The sequence below is a fragment of the Microtus pennsylvanicus genome, chromosome 20 (assembly GCF_037038515.1).
Source record: "Microtus pennsylvanicus isolate mMicPen1 chromosome 20, mMicPen1.hap1, whole genome shotgun sequence".
In the NCBI taxonomy this organism is placed as follows: Eukaryota; Metazoa; Chordata; class Mammalia; order Rodentia; family Cricetidae; genus Microtus; species Microtus pennsylvanicus.
This window is the reverse complement of record NC_134598.1, coordinates 35,716,767-35,743,159: the sequence shown is the minus strand read 5'-3', so window position 1 is coordinate 35,743,159 and position 26,393 is coordinate 35,716,767. Positions and strand designations below refer to the sequence as shown.

The 26,393-nt window shown below is 44.4% G+C and overlaps 1 protein-coding gene across 1 annotated transcript in view; it reads left to right on the top strand.

The window, feature by feature from the left end:
• Nucleotides 1–1,267: 1,267 nt before the first annotated feature.
• C20H12orf42 (chromosome 20 C12orf42 homolog) overlaps nucleotides 1,268–26,393 on the top strand; it is an 89,910-nt gene continuing 64,784 nt past the window's right edge. Inside the window, exons 1-4 of the mRNA XM_075954358.1 lie at nucleotides 1,268–1,453; nucleotides 1,505–1,609; nucleotides 1,836–1,911; nucleotides 3,186–3,340. Of these exons, the coding sequence (XP_075810473.1) occupies nucleotides 1,268–1,453; nucleotides 1,505–1,609; nucleotides 1,836–1,911; nucleotides 3,186–3,340 (522 nt within the window). The remainder of the gene's footprint in view (nucleotides 1,454–1,504; nucleotides 1,610–1,835; nucleotides 1,912–3,185; nucleotides 3,341–26,393) is intronic.

Below are 26,393 nucleotides of genomic sequence, written 5' to 3'. Positions count from 1 at the left end.
TAGGTAGGATGACATAGTATCTTAATAGATTATTGTTACTTCATTGTAACCAGGTACACCATTGTAGCTGGTCTTTCCTCCGTCTGTTGTTACAGGAGATCGAACTCACAGCCGGACACCTAAAGTGACTGGTCTGGAGAGATGGGAGAAGCGTTTAACTAAATATCAGACCCTTCAACAGGATGCAGGTAGTGTGTAAACGTGTTTTTGATTCATTTATTTATTTTTTGATCAGTGGGTTTGCTCCAGGTCAACCATTTATTTTGATTCTTGAATGCTATGGGTATCACGGTCTGAAATATCTACCCACTCGCCTGCAGAGATGTGTGAAATATGCAGGAGAGAGCATAACTGAGCGTGCCTTTAGAACATAACATTTTTTCCCACTCCAACTAAACATTACATGTCTGTTAAGCAACTGGAGACACGGCCCTCACCTTCTTGGACATTCTTTCATGTAATTGCTAATGTAAGCCCACGCCATATGTGAGTCGTATACGGAGTTAAAGCACCTGATGGTGTCCCTGAGTGGTACAAGTTCATGTTTTGAACAGAAAAGTAAAACAAAACAAAACAAAACAAAAAAACAACAAAAAAACCCCAAAAAACAAAAAAAAAAACTACTGTTGTGTAAAGACAGCGAGAAAGCTGAGCTGGTGAGGAGGACACCAACCCACACCCTTCCTGGAACAAATCTCAGCAAACCTCCCGCCTTAAAAGATTTTTTAGCCCTGAAGGTCACACGTCCAACATGCCATTTGGGTTAAAAATTGAGTGCTGAGTGTCCTCTGGTACTTCCCGAAGACTTTGCACTTCTCCATCACGGTCAGCTTCTCGACCCTATCCAATCATGGCCCCTGCTGCCTCTCCTCATCAAAGCCAGCAGCCACGGGATGAGACCCTGAGTAGCCTTGACCAAGCCTCTACTGACTCCTCCTTAGACAGTTTAGGACCCTTGAGCTCCTCCGGGGCTAATCCCACCTCACCCTTAACTAATTACAGTTGCAAAGCTCCCTTGAGTCAAGAACGTGCCATGTTCAGACAGCGGGGGTGGGGGGTTAGGGAGCAAGCACCTGGAGGGGTGCTGAGAAGGAAGGGAACAGTTGACATCACTTCCCATCTCCTCTGCTTGCTCTGTGCTGGCTGTCTCGCCACAACCTAGCCTCTGCGGTTGCTTTTTCGTCAGGGTGCGGCTTTGACAGCCGTGGCTTTCCCTGTGTTCTGGTGGATTACATTCTGCCTTGTGTCAGCAGGGCTAGAACGTCAGATGGGCTCCATCTTCAGTGCTAATTCTAGTGGGATGGAGGTGCCGGTTTGTGACTTTGTGTCGAGACCGTATCAGCTACTCTTCATATCGCTGTCGACCGAATGCTTGAAAACCAGCAGCTTCCAGGAGCAGGGGCTTTGTTTTGGCTTACGGTTTGAGAAGATGTCCTCCGACATGACAGAGCAGGCATGAGAGCAGGGCCATGCGGCAAGCTGGTGGCACTGTGTTTGCGGTTAGACAGCCAAGACTGGACGACAGGAGGGGGATCTGGGCTTAGCTGTCCACTCTGGTGAGGCTTCAACTCCTAAGGGTTGCACAACCTTCCGAAACAGGCCCCGCCAGGTGGGCGTCAGGAAACGGTTTATTAAATGTATTATTAAATGAGTTATTAAATGTATTAAAATATTTGACTGCATTTGGGTTACATTTTGGACACAGGAAATTACGCGTTCTTCTTTTCAGAGTATGCTGTGTACCAAGGGCTTCTAATTTGTTTGGCTCAAAGATTATTTCTGTTGTGCGCCCATCGCCACGTCAGACTAAACTCTAACAAGCCTGTTCACCACAGGGCAATGACATCTTCTACCACCTCCCCCGACCCCACATCGTGGCCCAGACAGTTTTACCCTACACGGATAGGGACAGTGACATGACTGGAATTTAGATTCTGAACTTAGTCATTCATGGGGATCCCTCTTTTCGGTGTGAGGGGTGTCAAATCAGAGTCACTCTGAAAACAATTATCAGGCACTGGTATTGTCGAACCTTGCCGAGCAATGGCACTGGGCCTCCCATTTTGTGGGTGGGGAGGGTTCCGTTCCTTCATCTTTGGCCTAAGTTACTTAGCAATGACCGACTGAACTATGCGGCCGCCATATTGCTTTTGCATGTTTGACTAGAACATTGACAGATTAATAGGAAGGGTAAATAGCAACAACGGCAGGGGCCCAGTGTGGGGCAGCAGGATTGACTGCGCTGGACTGGGTCGTGTTTGCTCAGAGGAGGCCGAAGCAAAAGCCTGCTGGGAGGAGGTGACTCGGGTCATGGGCGTTTGTTTCTCATCTCTATAGAAAACAATTGTCTTCTCAATGGAAGGTGGCTTTTTCTGAGTCTACATGGTTCTACTGACAGGGAGGGGGCATTTGCCATTCCAGGGTGCTGGCTAAATCACACACCAATGGAAAGGCCACACAAAAATTCAAAGGTGCTAAATTCCTCAGAGATCCTTTGACTTCAATCGAAGGAGAGAAAGTTCATCACCTATTCACTGCCTACGCCTAATATTTGATATTCAGAATTTTATGAAGTTTCAGGATGAGCCGGCTCTCTGCCCTCCTCCTGATCCATGAAGGCAGAGCCCTGGACATTTAGCTCTATTGCATTCACAAGCCCTGGTTTAGGGGAAACCTATTTTTGACTCAAATTTGTTCTCTGAATTTATGTGGATGAGGTATCTTGAAATAAGGGGAAAGATCTCCTTTGGGCAAAACTGAACCAGCCGTGTAGGCTTCAACGAAAGGCAAAGCTGTATTTCCGGGTGGCAATTCTTTGAAGATGGGCACTTTTACATTTCAGCACTAACCTAGTTCTTCATAGCCTGGCTTATTTCCAGTAAAAGACCCAAAGCTTCCACACAGTTTGATTAGCCATTCGTGGTCTGTCTGTCCCGGCCCCATTGCGTATGTGTGCACATGCATTTATGTGCACAGATACATAAATCTTTCTTTGAATTTCCCAGACACTCTTCTTGAGACGGCCGGAGGGAAGGGAACGGGGTGACATTCACGGCCTCTCCTTCTGGCTGTCTTTCTTCCTTGTTGTGTCTGGACAGATACTCTTTTCTGACATCCGTTATTTGTTTTGCATCCCTTCTCTCTCATCTCAGTTTGGCTCGCCGTTTTCTCCTTTCTCTTCTCAGCGCTCAAGGATAAGGAGCTGCGCGGCAGCATTGTGTGTAGTGGCGGTGGGAACCATCTCGGCTCCCACAGGCTTGTCAAACTGAAAAGCCGTTGCGAGTTGTCTGTTTCCTCCTCAAACAGCATTGCAGAGTTTGTGCCGAAACACACGGTGTGGGTAATTCAGTTGAGGCGTAGACCGTGGTTTTCTGCTGCCTCGCAGCGTCTGGACTGAGGTTGATGGGGAGTCCCTCACATGCCAGCCGCCTGAGCTGGGCTGACTTAAAGCTTTTGTTTATTTGAAATTGTCTTTCAGTGTATCTACCCACTTTTTTTTTGTGGTTTTTCGAGACAGGGTTTCTCTGTGGTTTTGGAGCCTGTCCTGGAACTAGCTCTTGTAGACCAGGCTGGTCTCGAACTCACAGAGATCTGCCTGCCTCTGCCTCCCGAGTGCTGGGATTAAAGGCGTGCGCCATCTACCCACTTTTTATTTGGTGCGGACGTCTTCAGGGTTTGGTGGTATCAAGGCAGAGGGCTCTCTCAGGTGGTGGCTGATGACCGCAAGAGTAGTTCTTCCCCGCAGACGAGGAGGAAGCTCCATGGCCTTTAATCAATTAGCACAGAGCGAGAGAACGCATCACCTTAAAACGCAGCTGGCTGCGGCAGTCAGAACCACCTAGGTTCAAGAGAAGGGTGCAAAGATCTTTCTGCTCATTGCAGAGAAGAACTCAGGGCTATGCTCTACAACAGGGCTGAGAAAGAAGAGTCTGGAATGGGTTGGGTGACATCCCAACTTGAGTATGTCCTTGAGAATGACTTCCTTTGGACACCTGCCATCAGCTTGACCCTGAGCTCCAGAAGTAACCTCTCCTTGATCCTAGGTAACCCTTGAAGTACAGCTTCACAGCCACTGAGTGTCCCCTGGAGGGTCTCCACGCATCCCCTGGAGGGTCTCCACGCGTCCCCTGGAGGGTGCGCCCAGCACCCAGCAGTTTTTTTGATCTTACCATGTGGAAGGGAAGAAACAAGAGGTGCAAACTTGTTTCAGAGTAAATTAAAGCCAAGTGGCACTAGGAAGCTCAGTGGCCCTGTTGTAGAGCACGGTCCCGGATTCTGTTTTCCTAATTTTCACAATGACCCAACTGCATGTCATTTACTTACAGCCGGATATCAAATGATTCCCTAAAGACGGAGAAAAACTCAGACTCAGAGAACTTACCCACTTTGCCTGGTCTCACCAAGATGGCAAGTGACACCATCAGAGCTCACACTCACCGGAGTGGCTCGGCAGGCCCAGTTCTTGCCCGCAACTCTGCCTAGACCCTAGACCATAAGAAGCAAAGATGTCGAAGTACCAGATTTAGGACAGCTTCGACAGGTGGACTTTCCACCCGTGAGTGGAGCACTGAGTCTAAGATTTCTCTGTCATGTGACAAGCAAACCAACGGTGTCCTTACCTATGTCAAGCAGTCTGTGTGTTTCTTAAAGGCAGCAGCACAGAGAGGTTGCATTACTATACAGTAGTCTTTAAATAAAAAAAATACTTAAAATTGATTTATTTTTATTTATATATGTCAGTGCTATAGCTGTGTGGGATCACATGTACACAAGTGCAGGTGCCTGCAGAAGTCAGAAGCGGGTGTCTAAACGCCCTGGAGCTGGACTTACAGGCAATTGTGAACCCTCGGACGTGGGTTCTGGGGACCAAACTCTGGTCCTCTGCAAGCAGAGTGAAGTTCTCGTAACCTTTGCAAGGGCTCCCCAACCTCTACAGAACCTCGTGTGTGGGATTTCAGGGTACGTGAGAAAGGGAAGAAAGAGTAATGATTTATTACGTATTGTCAAGTTATGAGAGTCTTCTTTTCCAGTTGTAGATGCCACTTCTTCATCTGGCCTTAGGCAATGTTCTGTAGTTTGTCAAGGGCAGAAGTAACTCGGCTTTCGAGACAATCTTTAGAGAGTTTAGCAGATCTGAATCTTAAATCCACTGAAACTACTTTGGGTCTAGATTAAGCAGAAAGGCAAAAAAGATTAGGAATGAGGTTTTTTTTCTTTCAAAGATCCTATATTGGCATAGCACCGCAGTCTTCATATCTTACACGCACAGACACACACACACAGACACACACACACACTTAGATACACATACAGATACACAGAAACACAGACACAAATATACACACATAGACACATACACACAGATGTATACAGACACACATAAATACACACAGACATACACACTGTGTAGGAATTGATGCCTGGGCTTAGCATATATGCTAGGCAAGAGGTCGATCACTGAGCTAAACCCATTGCCTCCTACACACATTTACTTTTGAATCTGAAGACAGCTCTGGGAGGAAAGAAGCCAGAGAGTGCTATAAATAGCTGTCCATTTGTGGAAATGAAAAGGCTGAAAGGTTCAAACGTGTAATACGGAGGACTGGACGTGGGTGAAGGCATTCACCTCCGATCTCAGTTTTATGTAGTGAGAAGCAGAGCTCAGGCAAGCCAATCCGTTGCCTGAGAAGACACAGAGAATAAACGCAGAGTTGGGGCAAGCCTTCGAGTTCTTCCACTCCCGCATCAGAACTCTTCCGGCCACGCCCCAGTAGCTCCAGTTCCAGGAGCATAAGTGCAGACATCAGGGATGTGCCAACACTGGTGTCCACACATCTGTGAGCGGTACGGAAATGCTTGCGATGCAAAGTGTGTCTGGAAGGCTGGCCCTGCAGATTTCTCCAATCAGGAACCTATTGTTCAGCTTCTCAGCGGCACTAAAATTCCTGGGCTCTCATCTGTAAGCCCATGAGAGTGCTCATCCTCTGAGGTGGACAATGTGGTGCAGGGGCGGGCTAGCAGGGGAGGTGCTGCCTGAGAAGAGACCCGTTTCCGTTCCCAGGCACAGTGCTTAGATTGTTTGCTCTTTTGCATTCTCTTCAGCTGTCTGTTTGAAATGACATATGCGTGTAAGAGTCCAAAATAAAACCTCACCATCATTTACAGCTGACAAGGCACACAACTTTGTTCTCATAAAACATCGTGTTACGTCACTGGAGGCTAGAAGTAGGGCAGAGTTTCAAAAACAGGCTGCGGTGTCACAAAAGCCATGGGAGCAAAGAAGCAACCTCATGGTATTAAGGGAGGCTGTGATAAATCTTCAACAGACTATAGAGTATACAGAGAAAGCTCTAAATGGTCTCAGAAAGTGACGCCTAACATGCCCCTGCCCTGCCTCTCCCGGATGCTAAGCATGCAGTCTTGTTAGAGGTCTCGAGCCCAGCACCAGTGACCTTGCATTCAATGTCACACCGTCTCAAGGTTTTACAGGATGTGACATCCACGTTTATGCCCACAGACACAGATATTTAGCTATTCATGTACAGATGGGTCTTCTTCGTCTGCTTATAATGTAGGTTGTTAGTAACTCAAAACACATTTTCTCACAGAAAATGTCTGCCCCCAAATATTTACCAAATGGCCACAGCTGAACTTTGAAGCGGCTCAGTTGTGTATGGAGGCTCTAAAGGTAACTTCGGAAACCTTGTGGTGTGTGTGTGTGTGTGTGTGTGTGTGTGTGTGTGTGAGAGAGAGAGAGAGAGAGAGAGAGAGAGAGAGAGAGAGAGAGAGAGGAGAGGAGAGAGGAGTTTCACATATGATAGTAGTGCACGCGAAAGCTCGGAAGACAATACTCCTCATTTTCTCCTGTGGGTGGCTCCTATGGGAAACCCGTTCATTTTATCCATGTTTGCCTTCTGTTTCTCAGAGGATCTGACCTTTCCCAGAGGCCACTGTCATCTTCTAATCTTTCAGCGTGTGAGTGTAAAACAGGATTCTTGTTCTCAGGTGTGAAGGCGACCCGCTCAGGTTCTCTGAGTAGATGGGTTCTGTGACATGAGTGGCTGTTCTGCATAGCCTCCTTGGTAAGGCAGCGCTGCCCTTTGACCCATCCAAGAACCTGAAGTCAGCTTGTGAGAGCCATGAGAGAACGTGTGTGCGTGTGCGTGTGTGTGTGTGTGTGTGTGGTGCACACGTGTGAGCACACACACGGGGTAGAGATCAATGTTGGTTGTTTTCCTCATTCACTCTCTTATTCTTTCAGACAGGGTTTTTCATCGAGCCTGGAACTTACCGATTCACCAAGACTAGCTGGCTCTAGTAAGCGCCGAGTTTCCCCCCGTGTTCTTCGCTAGGATTATATGGGCATGCCAATCACGCCTAGCCTTTTATGGGAGTGCTAGGCTCCAAGCTCAGCTTCTCAGGCAGGGCAAGCCCTTTACTAAATGAGACATCTTTCTGGCCTCAGAACTTGTTTTGAAACACAGAGGTCCCTGGCAGAGGTGAGAGAGCAAGACGTAGGGACCATCAGGAAGGCTCATAAAACCTGGTGCTTTTAGTGTGTTATTAGATGGACAAGTCCTCTCAGGCAGATATGACCTGAGTCCGAAGGGGCGGGGCTCAGAGTGTGAGCCACGCCCAACCCTACACATCTGACAGTAGGCGGAGCCTGTGTTAACCGCCTTGCCTTCCCACACCACAGGGACCCTCTTTTGCTGCATGCCTTTTTGGAGAAGAGTTTTGCAGTGAATTTTTCAAAAAGTTCTCTTTTTTTTTCCCCCAAGAAAGAATGCTTGAGATAAAGCAGCTTCAGGGTGCAGGGAGGGCAAGGCTTCCCCACAGTGCTCTGGAGTACGCACCTCCCTGTCTTCATGTGAAACGTCTCCTAATTAAAAAGCGCAGACTCTGTACGGACACTGAGTCTTTTGAGCAGAGACCCCGACTCCAAAAGCGGTTATTATGCGTGGATGTGCTGCGCGAATTAGATTTCTGCGTCTTGACTTTAATGGCCCTGTCTAGATATGTGATTAAGCTTTTGTTCTTTGTCTCAAGCTGACTGCCCAGCGGAGTTGTGTGGTTTTAATTTCATCTGAAGTGCAGTTGGAGAAGAGGCAACAGACACAGCCTACAGCTTTTCTGTCTCTCGCTCGGTTACTGGGACTGGTATTTTTCAATATTTTCAGGTCTCGTTAAACAGTTGGAACGACAGGAAATTATGCTACGAGAGGGGTTTTTGAGAGCCACGAACTTCTGATTTACAAACATATGACATGAAGAGGTACAAGGAGTGACTTTTACTTGTGTCTTTATCCCCTTTCCCGAAGGGCAGAGTTACAAATATGCCGCCTGGGAGAAGAGGAGGAGAACACGATATGATATCAAATTGTAGGTCCCTATCTGTGAGCATCTGTTACCATGACAATCGACTCATACGCTGGAAAGATCCAAGTATTTAGGCAACTTAACTAGATGTTTTTGGCAGTGTGCGAACTAAGTATATTTTCAAAACAGACACATGCCGATCCCATTCAGTGACCTGGGTGACATAGCAGCGAGGCATTGTTGTGACAACCAGGGGTTTTTCACAAAAGCACATAGCTTAGAATCAACAGTCTCCGCCAGGAGGGCAGGGGCCGCGGCTGCAGCTCCTCCCTGCTGTGGGAAAGACAGTTCTAACACAGGGCCCACAGCACCCAGTGCTGAATGATACCACGCTCACCTTCTCCCCATCTTCAAACCACTAGAAAGGGGCACGCTACGGTCGCAGAACACCAGCATGGAAAAGCACAGTTCCTAATAGAAGCACAGCAAGCATGTACCGGGGGTTTATTTTATCAACTATATTAAAAATGACCCTTTCCCCCTCCTTTGGGTAATGCTATAGAAATCTGCTCTTCTCTGCAGGTTCAGTTGGGATTGTAAACTTCTAGAGTTCTCCCCTTGTTATTTGGTGTATGCATCCGTGTCCATGCGTGTGCACACACATGTGTGTTCTGCCCGTCCTGACCGCGCTGCTGTGGTTGGAGATGCCCCTTCCCACCCAGTTAAAATGCCCCAGGAGAACCATCTAGGGAGGGTGGGAGACCGCCCCCGCCCACAGGCTGCAAAGCTAAGTGTGACCAGCAGAGGTCTCTGGTAGGTAAAGAAGAAAAGCTACCAAGGTGGAGGCAAGATGGGGACAGCTCTGGGGGACCTGAGAGCCTTGCCCAACTCAGAATATTGTAAACCATAGGAAGACAAGGAGCCCTCAAGACCAACTGAACGCCCCAGTCTCTAAGCGTGTAACTTCGCAGTCTCTGGCTTAGCTGTCCTCTGCCCTATTTTGGCCACCCTTGTTCTCCATGGCCGTTCTTGCTGGAGTGTCAGCATTTTCCCTTATTGTTTTTAAAAACTGTATTGGACTTATCACTCCCCATCATAGTGCATCTAATTTTGTTTGCCATTTTAAAATTATTGGGCAATGCTTTTTTCCCTTTTCTTTGATTTTTCTTTCTGCCCCCGACTTTCCTCCTTTGGAGAAAACTACATTTAGTACATTTAGTAGTTTTCTGACTTTACCTTATTGATTTAAGAATTTCTTTGTTTTTCTTTTTTATTCTTATGTTTATTTAATTTTAAAAACCTCTTCACCATCAGGGAGTCTTTCCCCTTCTGTTTTTTTTCACTTTAAATAACTTTACATTTTATAGTACTTTCTACGGTTCTTTGAACACTTCACTTTTTGTGGTCATTGATGATCTATGAGAGAGTTCTGTCTTTTGTGTGGTAAAGTTCTTGCTGTTAGGACAGGTTTCTTTTCTCCAATGTAGTTTTTTTTAAAAAAAATAAGCAAGATACAAGAAAAACTCAGCAAGAAAATAGAGTTTTGAAAAAAAAACAAAAATAAATAGCAATGTTGCAAATGAAAAGTTCAGTGAATCAGTCAATCAAAACATTCCTGCACAGTGCACAGCGTCACCATAACCAGAGAGGAAGAAAGGGGAGGTAATGAAGACAGAGACTTAATCCAGTATGCCAATACCAAACCCACAGTTATTGTTAATCACAGTTGAAAAATCAAGAAATTGGTTTCATGAGAAAATTATAATTCATTGAAGTATATCACAGTCTGAAACATAAAAAAAAACACGTTCGTAGGGAAGATTTATTAATTATCGCTGTTGCGTTGATGAGCATTCTTTGCTTTAGACTTTGATTAATTATTGCTGTTGCGTTGATGCATTCTTTGCGTGGCTTTTAGACTCTGATGCATTTCCGCTCCAATGTGGATGTGTTTTTTTAAAAAAATAAAACAGGAAGAAAGCATTCCAAAGTTTGGGTGTGAGGGATGTCCAAGCTACTCCCGCTTGAAAATAATTTCAGGAGAATGGCTTTGTCAGATGTCAAGATTTGTTACAAATGTGTAGCAATTAAAAGGCCATTATCGTGGAAGTAGCCCAATGGAATTGAAGAGAAAGCCACACATATGGAGGCCTGCTGTCTGATAGAGTTTACCTCATACAGCAGAACACAGTAGAAAGTGGGCATCACGTGGAAGCTATGGAGAGCAGGAGCCCACATGAGGTAAATAAGCCCTGGGCTCGAGTTGGCTGCTTTGCATAGTGTTATCATTATTATTAGTGCAGATTGGTGATAAAACTATGGGCTAATCTTTGAATAATGAGAGTGTGACTAATAGCCTCCCAGGACAAAGAAAGTTGACCCTTACCTCATACTGTAGACTTACATAATAAATTACCATACACCAAAAGACTTAAACATAAAACAGGAAACTGTGAATGGCTTGGCCAACGAAGGTCCCGAGATACCAACCCTGGTGACCTGAGTCTGATCTCCAGGCATAAGAAGAGGTTGTATTGAGAAATAAGTTCTGTTTATCTAAGCACCGAAACAGAAGCCAATCAAATAAAAATCAATAATGCTCCACACGGGAGAAGACACAGAGAGAAAGAATCTGGGAGGAGTTGGCACCCAGCAAGCATCTCAATTAAGAAGGCAGATAAAAGACTCAGAGAAACTCATTACCGAACAGCCTGCCCTAGTGGTCGCCAATGAGGATATAGGACAGTTGTAGCACAATTAATAAAACCTCAGAGACCGAAACTGGGCTTCAACCTGAAGGTTCCAAAAGCAAAGCAGCCAGCTACTGGCTCTTACCTCAACCTCAGTCCGAAATGGCGATCTTGCCTCCAGGAATCTCAGAATGAGACTGTGTCTGAGAGCTGTCTCCTCCTGTTTTATAATCCTCTCTAGGGCGGGGATTAAAGGCATGCACCACTGGGAATAAAATCATGCACTGTCCGTTTTCTATGGCAACTAGTGTGGTTACTGGGATTAAAGGTGTATGTCATCATTACCTGGTCTGTATGGTTGACCAGTGGGGCTGTTTTACTCTCAGATCTTCAGGAAATCTTTATTTATTATGAGCCGGGAGGTGGTGGCACACACCTTTAATCCCAGTGCTCGGTAGGCAGAGGCAGGTGAATCTTTGTGAGCTCGAGGTCAGCCTGGTCTACAAGAGCTAATTCCAGGACAGGCTCCAAAGCTACAGAGAAACCCTGTCGCGAAAACAAACAAACAAACAAAAAACCACAATTGAAATGCCACTACAGACGTCATGTAGTCAAGAAATGCAGGTGAAATTGAAAAGGAGCTAGAAGTAGGAATCTCTTCCCCCAAATTAAGTAGTATGTTATTCAGGTGTGAAGCAACTAACATCAGAATAAATTTGCATATCTCTTTTGAACAAGTAGGTGTTGTGTGCTGTATATAAATGTGTGCAAACTTTTATGTTCTGTCCATTCCATCCCCAAATGCCAACCTTGGAAATCCTTGCATATATACTCAAGGAGTTAATCCTCAAGAACACAGAAGCATTGTTCAGAAAACAGCAAAAACGAGCAAGTCCTCTCGTGGGGAGCACAGAGTGAAGGCTTAGGATGTAACCCTGGATAAAAGAAATGGCATGCACCGGCTTTTCTGTTTGGAAAGGTGGATGAAAATGTCTTGGGAAGTGGTGGCGAAGGCTGATGGATATTGGCTAAGATCATCATGCTAAAGACGTCTACCGGGACCCTGGCTTAGAAAGTCTGTCTGCATTAGTGTCCTCTGCCTCCTGTATTGCCCTTCTCTTCCGCAGTGTGAAACTGCCTCCGGCTGCTCGTTAGGTTCTAGCAGCAAGACCAATAGAAGAATTACGGTGACCAAGTGTTTAGTGAAGCTAATCTCTCTTGTTTAGGTGTTCGGAAAAGGAAGAGCATGGTGTTCGATATCAGCTTATCCCAAGACACGGGAGCTGCTGGCCACACACTCAGCCTGTGCCCTCAGGGCCTCACTTTCTTCTTCCTGTCTTCACTTGGCTGCTCTCTTTGACCATTAGGCTTTATGCTCCTGTTAGCCCCTGTTCTGTCTACTGTTTTGTTCTTAGCACCCTGGGCAAAGGCTGGTAACCTCATAAACACTTAGAAAATAATATTCGCTTCATGGATGGATGGATGAATGAGTGATTGAGAAGGAGAAATTTCTAAGACAACTTCCCTTTTTTTTTTGAAAAAAATATCACATTTCTTCCCCCTTTTAAAATGCCTATTATTGTTTAACTTACTTTCTCTAATCCTAGTGCACGTGATTTGATTTGTTAGTAAATTAGTATATATTGGAACGGGAATAACGTGTTTGTGCTAGGGCATCCAGGAACTACTGGCAGAATAGGGGGACCGGCTTGGATCGCAGCACAAGGAGCAGAGAGTACTCTGGAACCCATTTGGGGGCGTCAAAAAACTAGTGAGAGCACTTTCCAGAAAAACCACCCTGTCCTCAGCCCACTGAAGGTCATGGGTGCCCAAAGCCGCAGCCTGTCCACCTCTGTCCACCTGCACGGCTGTGCTTCCTTACGCTTGAGAGTTCCATTGTCCGCAGACTGCCATCCTGTTGTGATGTGGGAGTGTCATATATCAATCTGTTGATTTCATTGGCTAAGCAATAAAGAAACTGCTAGGCCCATTTGATAGGCCCACCCTTAGGTGGGAGGAGTAAACAGAACAGAACGCTGGGAGGAAGAGGAAGTGAGGTCAGACTCCGTAGCTCTCCTCTCCAGAGCAGACGCAAGAGAGACGCCATGCTACCTGCTCCAGGGAAGACGCACACTATGAAGCTCCGACCCAGGATGGACTTAGGCTAGAATCTTCCCGGTAAGCGCACCTAGGGGCGCTACACAGATGATTAGAAATGGGCTAAATTAATATGTGAGAATTAGCCTAGAAGAGGCTAGATAGGAATGGGCCAAAGCAGTGTTTAAAAGAATACAGTTTCCATGTAATTATTTCGGGTAAAGCTAGCCGTGCGGGCGGGGTGCTGGGGACGCAGCCCAGCCGTCGCCCCTATTACTACACTGTTGGGCAGACGTCATCCGTCACAGCTCTGCTTTGGATGGAAATGGCAGCCATGTGAACAGAATTGCTATGGTGAGTGGCTAGCATCATCTCACCAGAGAAACCCAGAGAGATTCGCACATATCAGATCCATATTACAGAGGGTTATAATAAAAAACGGTGTAAAATATTAATGTTGAAACAGGAGGGACCCAAGCATTTCGTGGGAATTTTAATGAAGGTATTTTTTTTTAATGGTCAAAGATTGCATTTTTATTTTTAAGAGAGAATTTCACTTAAGGCAGAATCATGTTGCTGCTTTTTCCTTCAGAAATTTCTGTTCTTAGATAGCACATCTCCTGGTTTCCGAAGAGCCCGTTTGAACGGTACAGGAGACAAAAGAAGGAGTGTTGCCAGACCCTTTGGAGGGGGGGTTTGCTTTGCATGGTTTCTGAACCTCTGCCCGTCATTTCTGAGGATACTCCCATGATGCAGTCCAGTCCTTTAAATCTCACGGAAGCTCCCTTGGTCTCTGCTCACAGCCTCCCCAGGCCATGGCTTCTACAGGGCAGGGGTGCATGGGGTAGAAATGAATGAAAAGGAGGGGTGTATGAGGGGCCGGAGGAGGCAACAAGGTTTGGATTGTGCATGGAAACATTTCTTAAAATAACTTACATTGACACTGTTCTGCTTTTCCTTCTTTAAAATTATTTATTTATTTATTCTACATCCCAACTGAAGCTTCCCCCCCCCGTCTCCTTCCATCCCCTCCCCCTCCTCCCCTGCCTTCCCCCTCCACTTCTAATGATCAAGTTTTAGTTGGAATTTTTGATGCATGGAGAAAAAAAAATCACAAATCTTTGTAAGATTTGGCTAAAAAGCTTGTGTTTTTGATTGAATTCAGTAACCAGAGTCTGCTTGTTCATTTCTTGGCTGCCCAGATCTGAATAATCACACAAAAACTATATTAATTCCAGCACTGTTTGACCAATGCTTCATGCGTACGTCTAGCTAGCTCTTACATCTCAAACTAACCCATTCCTATTAATCTGTATGTTGGCACGAGGCTGTGGCCTACTGGTAAGGATCTGGTGTCTGTCTCCTTCAGCAGCTACAGGGCATCTTTCTGACTCCACCTACTCTATCTCTGTTCTGATTTCCTGCCTGGCTTTACTCTGTCTTCTATGCCATTGGCCGGAACAACTTCTTATTAACCAATGGTAATAAAACATAGTCATAGCACACAGAGGGGAGTCCCATATCAGACTTCAACAGTAACATTAAACTGTGGCGCCTTGACTGACAGATGGGTCAGCAGGTGAAGGCACATGCCGCCAAGCCCGACAACCTGAGTTCTGTTCTCAGGACTTAGGTGGTGGAAGAGGAGAAGCCCTGGGTTGTCCTGTGACCTTCATATGCATGCAGAGACACCTGCCATTCCCCACCCGTAATAAATATTTTAAAACCCCAAACCTGTAGTGGTTCATAAGAAGCTGGTATAATTTCTTAGAGAATAATATCTTGTTGTACTATGTCAGACACTCAACACCTACCCAGACGCCTTTCTGTATCTTAAGATTGGTCAACATGTTTGGATGGCATCAACACCATTTTCATATTGTAAACCCCTCCCTGTCATTCATTAGTGACTTTAGGACCTTTTGACATCAATTTCTGCATTAATAATGGTCACAAGATAACAATCACCACATTCTATCGGGAGTCCTGCAATCTGGATAGTATTTCTAGAAAGAGCTTTGCCATTAATTAGCTGCTTCCCGCCGGCCATAGGAAAAGAAGGATAGAGAGTTCCTCGGTTTTTAATGAGTAACTGTTGGGTCACGAGAGTTATGCTGTATATCAGGACACCCAGTAAGCAAGCATATCTAGGTTCCACTGTCGAGCTGTAGCACGGGGATATGGTTGATAAATAAGAAGCCACTAGATGACGTGAGGTGGAAAGTCTGTTGGAGCTCTCTCTGAGTCCTAGCTTGAGGTGATGGTTATTGATGAATACTTTCCGGAAAGTATTCATCTGCTCGAGAGGCTATGAAAGCATCACAGATTAGATAACTCAAATGGCAGAAAGTCAAATCATAGAAAATGATCAAAAGCCTGTCTGAGAGAGTGCAACTATTAATCCTCGGGCACTTTTGGTTGGTCAGGTTGAGCAATGTGTGTGTTTGTTACCGCGCCTCGTGAAGGAGTCTGAGCATTGACCTTGTTGTTGCTATTATTCCCATTTCCTGTTTGAAGTACGAGGAACTTGGGAGGCAAATGATCTGAGCTGTCTTAACAAACGAGAGCAGGGTGCAGGGTTTGAATCCAGAGTTCATGGTCTCACCATAATATTTTTTCTGCCCAAGACATTTGTGTTTTATAAATGGTCTTTGCAAATGGTTTCCCGCCAATGCAACTTGGTGAAAACAACAAGGGCTTACAGATTTTTTTTTTTTAAATTCTTCTCCATCGCTCCTTGTCCTGTGATATTGGTCTTTTGATTCCCCTGGGCCATCCTTTCCCAATTCAGAAGGCAGAAACATTTCCCTTCTTGTGAGCACACTGTTGGCGTTAGGTGGATACCCTAGCAACACATCTGAGTGATGAAATTCGTGATAAATATTCACTAGGTTGCTGCCTCTTCCCAACCTTAAGCATGTTCTCATTTGGGGTAAATTCTCAGAGTGTGTGTGTGTGTGCAGACATAAAGGCAGAAGGCCTTTAGGAGGAACTTAGAGCTATTACTCCCAAGCCCACGGATATGACCTGGCATGTAGGATTTTCATCAGGTCCCCTGCACAGCCCTTTATATGTTCATGATGTAGGAGAAACACGGGGAGGTCCTTTGTGGAAGGTGGGGCTCCAATGGCGACTGGCGTAAATGCGTTTCTGTGTGTCTAGTCTTCCTCCTCTCACCTGTCAGAGTGTTCCTGGTGTCACTGCACACACAGAATTAAGGTGATGATAGACACATAACAAACTCCTAGTGCTATATACACTTACTTTGAAATCCAGCTTCAGGAAAGAAAATAGAATACTATTTTTTTTTTTACATTGAAAGACAAAGAAATTTCGCCCTGGGTTATTTATAATGTCTGCTGCCTCTCTGTCTCTCCGGGGTGTAATTCTCACTTGTTATTAAAGAAGGCACTGAGGGTTTTGAGTTCACTTGGAATTTTTAGTTATCACAGATCGGGTTTTTTTTTTCTATGAAACTCATTAAATTTTAACTAGATGCACACTTTCTGTGTTCCACGGCGGGGAAGGACATGTTTGGAATATCTGTCAAGTGTGTTGTTGTTACTCACAAAAATATGTCTAGTTTGAGGTCCCGGAACACAGATCTACACGGAGGCCGCCCACGTCACCCGGCAGCACGCAGTGGAAGCTTACAATCAAACAGAGGAGGCCAGAATCTTCTCAGAAGTTTCCTGGCACAGTAATACTAGATGGCTGGTTTGAAAATTTCCCATTCAACTCTTACTAAAGCGTTGGTTGGGCGGGAGGAGGTTGGGATGGGGAAAGAAAAAAAAAAAACACTTATCTTAAAGATTCATGATTCAAGCGGCTGATAGAATCTGCAGTTTCCACAGTGCTGGGCCCTAGATTTCCCTTTAATGTAATTAAGCCTCAAGATTTATGAATACAACAGGCCAGAACTTGATCCGTGTTCGTTTTCAATTACTGCGGTGAAAGGGCTCTATCCAGATGTCTCTATTTATAACATTCAAGCAGGCTGGGCCAGGGGCTGGGAGGGGGGGGCCCAAATTGTCAACTTGTTAATTCTCCACAGAGGGTACTCAGCCGAGGTCCTGGCTTTGACCCTGGGACAAAAGGCGAGAGGCCCTGGGGGCGAGGGCATCAATGCTTCCAGGGACAACACGGTGAGCCCCAGGGGTCACTCCCTCTGCTTTGTAGGTATTTGTGTAATAATGGGGTCCATTCCTTATTTTTTATTTCTGTTACAGTTCTGGGAACATCGAAAGAGGGGGAAAGAAAAAAAAAACTGGCTCGAATGTAGATGTGAAAGACAAACAAAACATTTATAATGAGAGCATCAGGTGTCCCCTGGCAACAGTAACCAGGATAAAATGCTACAGGGAAACACACAGTATGCAGTGACCCACATAATGGGGCCTATTTTGGGCCCATTGTTTTATTTTTCTTTTGAAGGGTGTTGTGTCATTTTTTTTTTTAATGTTCCCAGGTCTGCAATTTAGTTTTGCCAGGATTATCAGAACCTGAGTGTCTTTTCTCTTGCTACCGTTACGGGATTATTTCTTTAGGGAGCAGGGTTTTCAACCACCAGAAACCCACCTGCCAGGGAAGTCGAAAATATTCCATTTTCTTCCCTTTCATTTTTTTTCTTTCTTTTGTAAAAGATTTCTGTGCTTTCCAGGACCGTGCTACAGGTTTCTCAGACATGTGCAAGTGTTCTCTTACACGCATGTGGATGTCTGCATGGAGGTATCATTTTAAAAGGAAAATCCCAAACAAAAGACTTAGAAATAAGAGCCCAGCGGGGGACGCAGACCCACTAATGAAACAGACCCCATCCAGCAAAAAGCCCCAAATCCTACACGCGCTCTCCCTCGGCGGCATGTGTCCAGTCCATCATTTTATTTTCTAAACTCATAGCCCTGAGTTGCTACCTTGTGAACAAGAATGAGCTGGGATATCGCAACCATAATTGGCCGTTACGTTAGCACGTGGCTCAGTCGGAGAATGGGTGGCCAGTTCTTCCAACTCAGAAGTCAACTTCTAAAAGGGACTGCAAGCCTTCTGGGTTAGTCTCTTTAAATCAGTTTGGGGTTTTCCTGTCTTCGAGTCATGACCTTTGCAGGACCCAAATTTATTTCAGTGAATTTGAATAGAACAAGGGATTGTTCAAAAGTTGAGCTTCTACCAGGTTTATTCCGTTGCTGGCCTTCAGCGTGACACCTCTCTTTTCCTCCCTTTATTTAAAAAGTTATTTAATAATTCAGTACCAAATCTAATCAAGTTCGAAAACTTCATTATACATAGATGTGCCCTTCTGGTTTCAATGAATATACTTTAGATAAAACATCGTCTCTAACTACCACCACCACCTCCTCCTCCTTTTTTTTTTTCTTTTTGAAACGAATCTGTACCAGACACACAGGACAGGACATCGGGACCGAAATATATCTTGATTAGTCATTCCTCCTGGAAAGCGGCTGTCTGACAGTTTTAGCCATTAATCTGTGTCCTGCAGAAGCGCGTGTGTAGCTCTTGCTTGCCCCTGAGTTGCGCAGTAGGCTTTGGGAGCATGTTGAAACAAGGTACAGTATTTCCCCAAGTTTTTCGAATTTTGCTTGGCTCTTTGCTGCTTCTGATTGCTTCTATCGTATCGATAGAGTCAACTTTGTTTTCTAAAGTATTTTTAACTTACGCTTACTTGGTCTTGTTTGTCTTTTGAAAGCCCCCTTAATTCACTGTTAGGATTGCTAGTTCTCTCTCTCTGTTTCTTCTGACTTTGCATCAGCCCCTGTAGGTTCCACTCCCCTGTGATGCTACAGCAGGTGAGACAGAGATTGAAGCAGACATTGATGAGCAACAAAGAACACAGTGCAAGATGCCCAAGCTGGAAGTTATCATTTGTGTGTAACGTAGCAAAGATGCTGGCTTCAGTGACCTGAAGGGGCTGTGCACATGATCTTCAAGCCTCAGGAGGAAAGGAGTCCTCCGACACGGTGGCTGCTTTTTGTCTGTACTAAAGGTTTAGCTAGGGGAATAGTACAAGCAAGTATAGAACCAAGTTGCTTAAGATGTTAATTAGAAATCTGTAAAAGCAGGAGAATAGTTTCAAATGCGTGTGGAAAAGTGAACGGTCATGGCTGGAAGGACCGTGCGTGTGCGTGAAGAAGGCCAGCCCAGCTGTCTCACGCTTCTTTGGTGTGTAAAAACACAATCCATTTTACACAGCACACACATACATGTATATATATATGTATTTGCGGTTTGCCTGTGAAGTGATCGCTTGTGCTGAGCTGGTGGTATTGTTTCCACAGTTTGCGGAAGGTAGGTAGTGGGGTGGAGGAGCAGGCTGTTGGTTTGTAAGTCTTAGGGTTTCTAGCTGGTCCTGCTTCCAGCCTCTTATGTCCCCTGTGCTTCCTGACCGCACACATAGCCACGTATCTTAACCAGTCTCGGCCACTACTGTGCCCAGGAGTACAGGCTTGTGACCCACTCTTTCTCAACTGTGATGGAGTGACACTCTCTCCAACTCAAACCCAATATGCCTGAGCCGTTGGCCAAACAGTGCTGTGATTAATATAGTTTTTTTGTGTGGTTATTTGGGTCTGAGTGGCCAGGAAATGAATGCACAGTCTCCGCTTACAACAAATCATATAAAATTGTGTTAAATAGTATTTATATGTGTTGGGTTTGGTTTTTTTTTTATTGGTTCTTCTCTCTCAGTAGTTATGGCCTGCATTGCTTCATCTAGGGGTGGTCTAGAGTGACTTCCTGCATCCATATGGCCACGTTGCTCTAGCCACTTTGAAAACATTGTTTCCAGCCCATTCTTAGCTGATGTTATATACACTAGTGCTTACTGTAGAAAATGCATGGGTGTGAGTCATCCCGCCTCTGTTCCAAAGTGGCTTCTTGGGATCCGCTGATTGCCGGAGAACAAATCATCACGGTGTTTAGTGGCAGACGGCAGCGGGCTATGTGCACCTAGGAATAAACAGCTTGAGCTTGCTGGGGTCTGGATTTCATGGCCTGGCTTTGGACAGAGGGAGACGGATGCTTAGGAACGGATGGTCATAAACCTGTATTTTCCATAGTTATAAAGATTACTGTAATAAAGATTAATATAGAAAGATTACCGTATTTAAAAATAGCTACTAAGAAAGACTGTTTCTTTAGTCATTCAGAGGAGGATATAGTTAATACAGTTCCTAGGAATTAGATCTGGGTTGGCATTAATTAAAATGCAGTTTCTGGGTGAGCACATAAGTAGCTGTGGTTGTAAGACAGACAGATGAGCAAAGTCAGCTTCAAAATATCTTTGCGAGCAAGGCTGGATTAGTACGGAATTATAGGGCTAATTGATGCTCTTCAGAATTTTAGGGCTAATTGATGCTCTTCAGAAATTTTTTCAATGTCCTGTATGCAATGTAGCATCTGTCACTTGAATCTTAGGCAATGACACCACTCATTCTTTGATCCAACTATCTAATTACTCAATTATCCAACCATTTATTGATTTGCTTGTTATCCTTTTACCCAATAACTCATCAATTCCCCAATCTCTTTATGCAGTATGTCTTATGTAAGTTCTATCCAGTATAAAGCTCTTTTCCTTGTGGAGAGGATTCTAAAAACAGACGAGGGTTTCTGTCTTCTCAAAGTTCTCAAAGCCTGATTTATTTTGTTCTTTTTTTAAACAATAGATTTATTTTATACGTATTACTATTTTGTCTCTTTATATATCTATGCCTTGCATGCATGCCTGCTGCCTGCAGAGGCCAGAAGAGAGGGTATCAGCTCTCCTGGAACTGGAACTATGGGAAGGTCATGTGCTGTGGCCATGCGCAGTCATTGTACACTGGAAAGATTGTCACTCATATTGTTTTAGTAAAATGCTGAGTGTCCATAGCAATGCAGTAAGTATAGATGGGGCAACCAGACTAAGAGAATCCTGGAAAGAAGAAAGGACGAGTCAGTCACCAGCAAGACACAGAGGAAGCAAGATGAGAATGCCTTACTGAGAAAAGGTACCAAGCCAAGTGGCTAAACATAGAAAAGAAAAATGAGTGATTTAAGTCATAAGAGCTAGTTAGTAATAAGCCTGAGCCATAGTCCAAGCAGGTAATATAAGCTTCTGTGTGTTTATTTGGGACTGAATGGCTGAGGAACTGGGTGGGACAGAAACTTGTGTCTACAGTTGTGAGCTGCCATATGCGCGTTGGGAACTGAACCTGAGTTCTCTGGCAAATCAGTGCTCTTAATTGTTGAGCCATCTCTCCCGACTTCTTTTCGTTGTTGCTGTTGCTCTCAGTGTTCGCTTTGGAAACAGGGTCTCACCGCCTTGCTTAGGCTGGTTTTGATATTATGATTCTCTTGTCTCAGCCTCCTGAGTGCTAACGTTAAAGGTATGGACGGACACATTGGCTTCTCTGTCAATGCAAATATGGATCATTATGGTTAGGAGACAGATGCAGGTGAAGAGAGGTGAGAGCTGAAGGAAACTTTGCCCACTGGGGAAGCGTGGAGAGTCGGAGGGACAGAGGGACTTGTGAGGTTGGTAAGAGTACATCAAGGGGAGAATTTTGACCCGGGGTCGAGAGGGTGGTTTGTACACCCTCATGCCACGAGAGGAGTTCAGAGAGCCTTTGTGAGTTCTGAGCAGGGCAAGCAATGTGAGACTCAATCGTCCTTTAGAAAGCCAATGCAGGTCTGTTTTGAAGATGGAATGAGGAGGACTGAGAAGACAAGAGACACAGAGGTTGTTACAAGCCTGTTCTTCAGATCTGGGTCACGTCCAACACTCAGACTGTTGCCATAGTGAAGCTAGGGGACTTTCCAATCACAACCACTCAGGTGTGTTCATGTTTCAGGAACAGAAGAAAGAAGGCTACATTTATAATGCTTTTGTTTTTAGTTCATATCCAATGTTGACTTTCTTCTAAATGTTGGAGAGATTAATTTATATATTCAGGTTGTTCTTAAACTGCTACTTTTGTGTAGAGACATGGAAAGACTTGGGAGGTAGGGTGAGGAGGGGGAGATACAGGTGTGTCTAAGTTTAAGAGTGGGGGAGGAGAGGCTGCCTTTCTTAGCAAAAATAACGGAAACCTAAAACAAATCTGTTGTCCTCATACATGATATCGTTAATGTAACATATGCAAATATGTATTTAACTCAGAGAGACAGCTTGCTGTAAGGCACAGTGCTCAGTGTACAGATTAAAGCAGAGGTCAAGAGTTTTAGTTCCATCCTTAAGGCCATCAACTTCAAATTCATTACAATAATGCAGTCTAGGGAACAGGAGATCCTTTTCACAGAGTGGGTAGAAGGTAGAGTGGTTAGGTCAGGGCTACCTACTGGTCTTGGCTGGTACAAAGCAAACTCCAAGTTAACCGTTACATAGTAGCAGACACAGCCAGTGAATGAGTGAATTCACTCCTGTTTTGTGGGTAGGGTGCAGTGGAGACGTGGCATGCCTTCTTCAGTTTCAAAAGTGTCTTAGATCCATCAAACTATCATTCCTGCATAGTACCATTGAAAATTACCCATCTGAACTTCTCTGTAGCAGTACAAGCTGGTCTGTTTCTAGATCTCCACCTTCCAGGAAAAAAGATGTCTGTTTCCTTATGTGTTCAGCTCCGCCTATGTTACAGGCTGCTCTTTCCTCCCCAATTTCCTGCTGCACTAAACCTTTTGGTTGATGGAAGAGTCTGATATATTCTGAATGTTTTATTGGCTCAACAGGCCAACTGAAAATATATTGAAATCAGAAATACTTTTTAACATCCACATTGCTTTTCTCTAAAATTCTGAATTACGCTTTAGATACATAGATGCTCCTTACTGAATACAACAAAATAGGCATTCAATTGGTGTCCAGCACACACTCGTACACCTTGAACACTTGTAAACCTTGCACACTCAGCTGTACAAAGGTCAAGCCAAGTTGAGCCAGAAATCACCTGTTAAGATGTGTGAGTGCATCAGAGGAGAATCAAGAAAAACCAGGAAGCCTGCACACCAGGCACAGGGGATTTCTCTTCTTGGAAACGGGGAGAAAAGAATACAATTTGGCACTTGATCAGCGTGGCAGCTGTGCCTGTCTCCACAAGAAAAAGCCATCAAGCAATTTGCGAATTCTTGTTATATAATTGCTCTTCACTTAAGGTGACTATTGTGTTCTGTCCCTCATTACGAATATCTCGTGGTCTGATTTTTTTTTTGGCACATTTAATCCTGTTCAAAACCAAATTAAACTCCGAAAGCATATGTTACCGTAAAGCTTGAGTCACAAGCCTTCCGTGATATTTTGCAGAAGGTCATCTGGAAAATGAAAACACAAAGCCAAGAGCTAAATCTACTATATGCCTACAATGAGCCAGGGGCTGGGGTGACTTATGCAAGTGCAGTGTGAGTAGTGAGTGTCACCTTTAAGGACTACAGTGGTGACATTACCCATAGCCTCGCCTCCTACCAGCTTTGGCTAGATGGAGGACTTCTTGCTTTCCTAGGAAAGCAGATGAGACCTTTGGTTATCCCCACACCGTACACTCCTGGATGATCTAGAATTGGAGTTATTGGTGAAATTGGCTCTCTGGTGGCTCTTTCTCATTTAGGCCATATTTATGGAATAGGTGAGGCTGTCTGAAGGTTTAGTTATGCCATAGGGTACTAATTTCAAAGATTGGGCAAGAATCCATTAAAAAAAATGAAGGCATATATTTTCCCAAACATGAATACTTCATCTTAAAGTGTGAACGAATTATTTCCCCTTACATAGTACTTTTTGCCCCTCCCACTTTTGATCTTCATGACGTCTGTGTTCTATCTAGGAGTCTTACTGAGCTGTCTAATTCTTTAACCCACATAGAATGCCTATTGCCATGACAACAGCATCATGGTGCCCCAGGCTCTTCTAGTTCTTTGCCATGTTCTCTCTTGGGGAGACTGAACACATGCAGATTTTTCATGCTGCTGTAGAGTCAGGATTATGCAAGAATTATTTAATTCTGTTATATTTTATAGCCACCATTGATTGACCCTTGTTATGTCTCACTAGTATTTATCTATTTGGGTTTAATCTTTGGGCAAGATTGCCGTTCCCTCCTACTGTTCAAATAGTTTATTGCTGAAATACACTGTTAATGATCATATTTACACATACTCATGCCACGATGAGAGTTTTGTTATCTGACACCTACTCCAAAAACTGTGATCAAACGTGTTAACAAGTATAAAATGCTTGGCGCAGCTTGGGTTTTTTTTTTTTTTTTTTATAAATGACTGTTTTCGTTATTCTCTCCTAAAGGTCATGGGGCTGACAGAGGAGGAAGAGAAGAACGTAGTGTATTAGACTCATGAGTTTAGTCTGTTTTTACCACCAACAGCATCTCCACCCTGTGTCAAGGAAAGCCAAGTCTTCCCTAGCCCCAAACATACACTTTGAGATGTGGTCTCACGTAGTCTGGGCTGGTTTTGAACTCACAGACTAGCCAAGGATGATGCTCGTGAATTTCTGACTCTCTTGTCTCCACTTTCAAGTGCTGGGACAATAGGCTGCCCCCTTCCTCCTGTTGTATCTACATTGCTGGGTCTAACCCAGGCTTCCTGCACGCTTATCCTATATCTTAGAAAAACCTCTACCAACTGAGCTATGTCCTTATCCAAAGTCCTCTTTGGTAGGGGGATCTGTCTCTCTGAAAAGTTATGACAGTTTATCAGGCAAACACGTGCCTATATTTGCATCACAGAACCATTCTTTGGTTATTATCGTTTGGGTGTTCTAGAATACACTTAGCATTCAAGTGAGTGAAATGGAGTAGCCTTGGTGTTCAGCGTGTTTCTCACTTGGATTCTGAATGATAGGACTTTACTTATGCTCACTCAAAGGTTAAAATTTTGGATTCTGTTAAAATGTTAGTCTGCAGAAAGAAGCCTAGAACACGTGCTTTATCTGGGGGTGTCAGATGGTATTCTGTTGCCTTGGTAACAAGTCCAGCTGTGACATACACCTGAGTGTAGGAGTAGTCCGCTTAATTATGCTCAACAAACTCAGTACAGTAATTAGCGCTCGTTGCTCTGGCCTCCCAGGCAGTGAACAGCAGGGACTATATCAAGTTATTTTTATGAATTGTATTTAGGGTAGACGTGGGATACGGAATGGCCTTGTTGTGTTCTGTTTCTCTCTCTGTCACTCTCTCTACTTGTCATAGTCTGTTTAGGCTGCTATAATAAAATTATTGGACTGGGTAATGTATAAACAATAGAAATTCATTGCTCACAGTCCTGGATATTTTGAAGTTCAAGGTCACAGCACTAGATGACTCAGTGTTCCCTGAACACGACACTTCGTTGCTGTGTCCTTCAGCGATGGAAGGAGCAAACATTTCCCCTTAGGACTTTCCATGAGGTCTTTATCCACACTGGTGAGGTCAAATCATCTTCTAAAGGCCCCAACTTTTGATACCAACACTTTGGTATTATGAATTTCAGTGCACGAAGTTAAGGACAAGACTTTGACAATGATTGTCCATGTCAATTTTTACTTTTGGTTATTATAATTTTGCCTTTTTCAGTATTTAATGAAATCAGATGGAGCAAAGGGGACCGTTGTGGGAAGAATAAATTGCTACAGTTTAGCATAATAAAAGGTTAATAAATCCCTTTGTTTATTGCTTATCTTTAAGGTTTTGCATATTAAGAGGATTAAACAGGGACCTGAACAAAGTCCTGGTGGTTAAAGGTATATGCCACTTTTGCACAGGATGCAAGTTTGCTTCTCAGCATGCATGTCAAGCAGTTTGCAACCGCCTACAACTCTAGCTCCAGGGTGATTGATGCCTCTGCCCTCTGGGCATGTGGGCATATTCTCACATGGAACATACTCACCTATACACATGCACACACAAATAACGAAGGTGTTTTAAAAAGCATTAAATTATTCCTATTAGTATAATATTATCAGCAAAAGACATAGATGGTTATTTTAGATATGTGGCAAGTGAGCTGACTGTATAAACTAGATAAAGATGGCGAAGATCTGTAGATGTGCTGTGTGCCTCCATATGGCCGGGGGAAGGGAAACAACTCAAACATGGTCTTCATGGTTTTTCTCAAAGGTGATTACATTCCATAGTCAAAGTTATTGGACTGGACTTGGAAGTAGTTTGGGTGCAGATCTTGGTCCAAATCCCCCTTTAATAGCTGAGTGTTCTTGGGTCTGTCAGTTCAACTAGTCATAAGTTTTCTTTTATGCCTTGAGACCACAGTTCTACCGGGTGGTTGAGGTGAGCTCAGTCACTATTGACC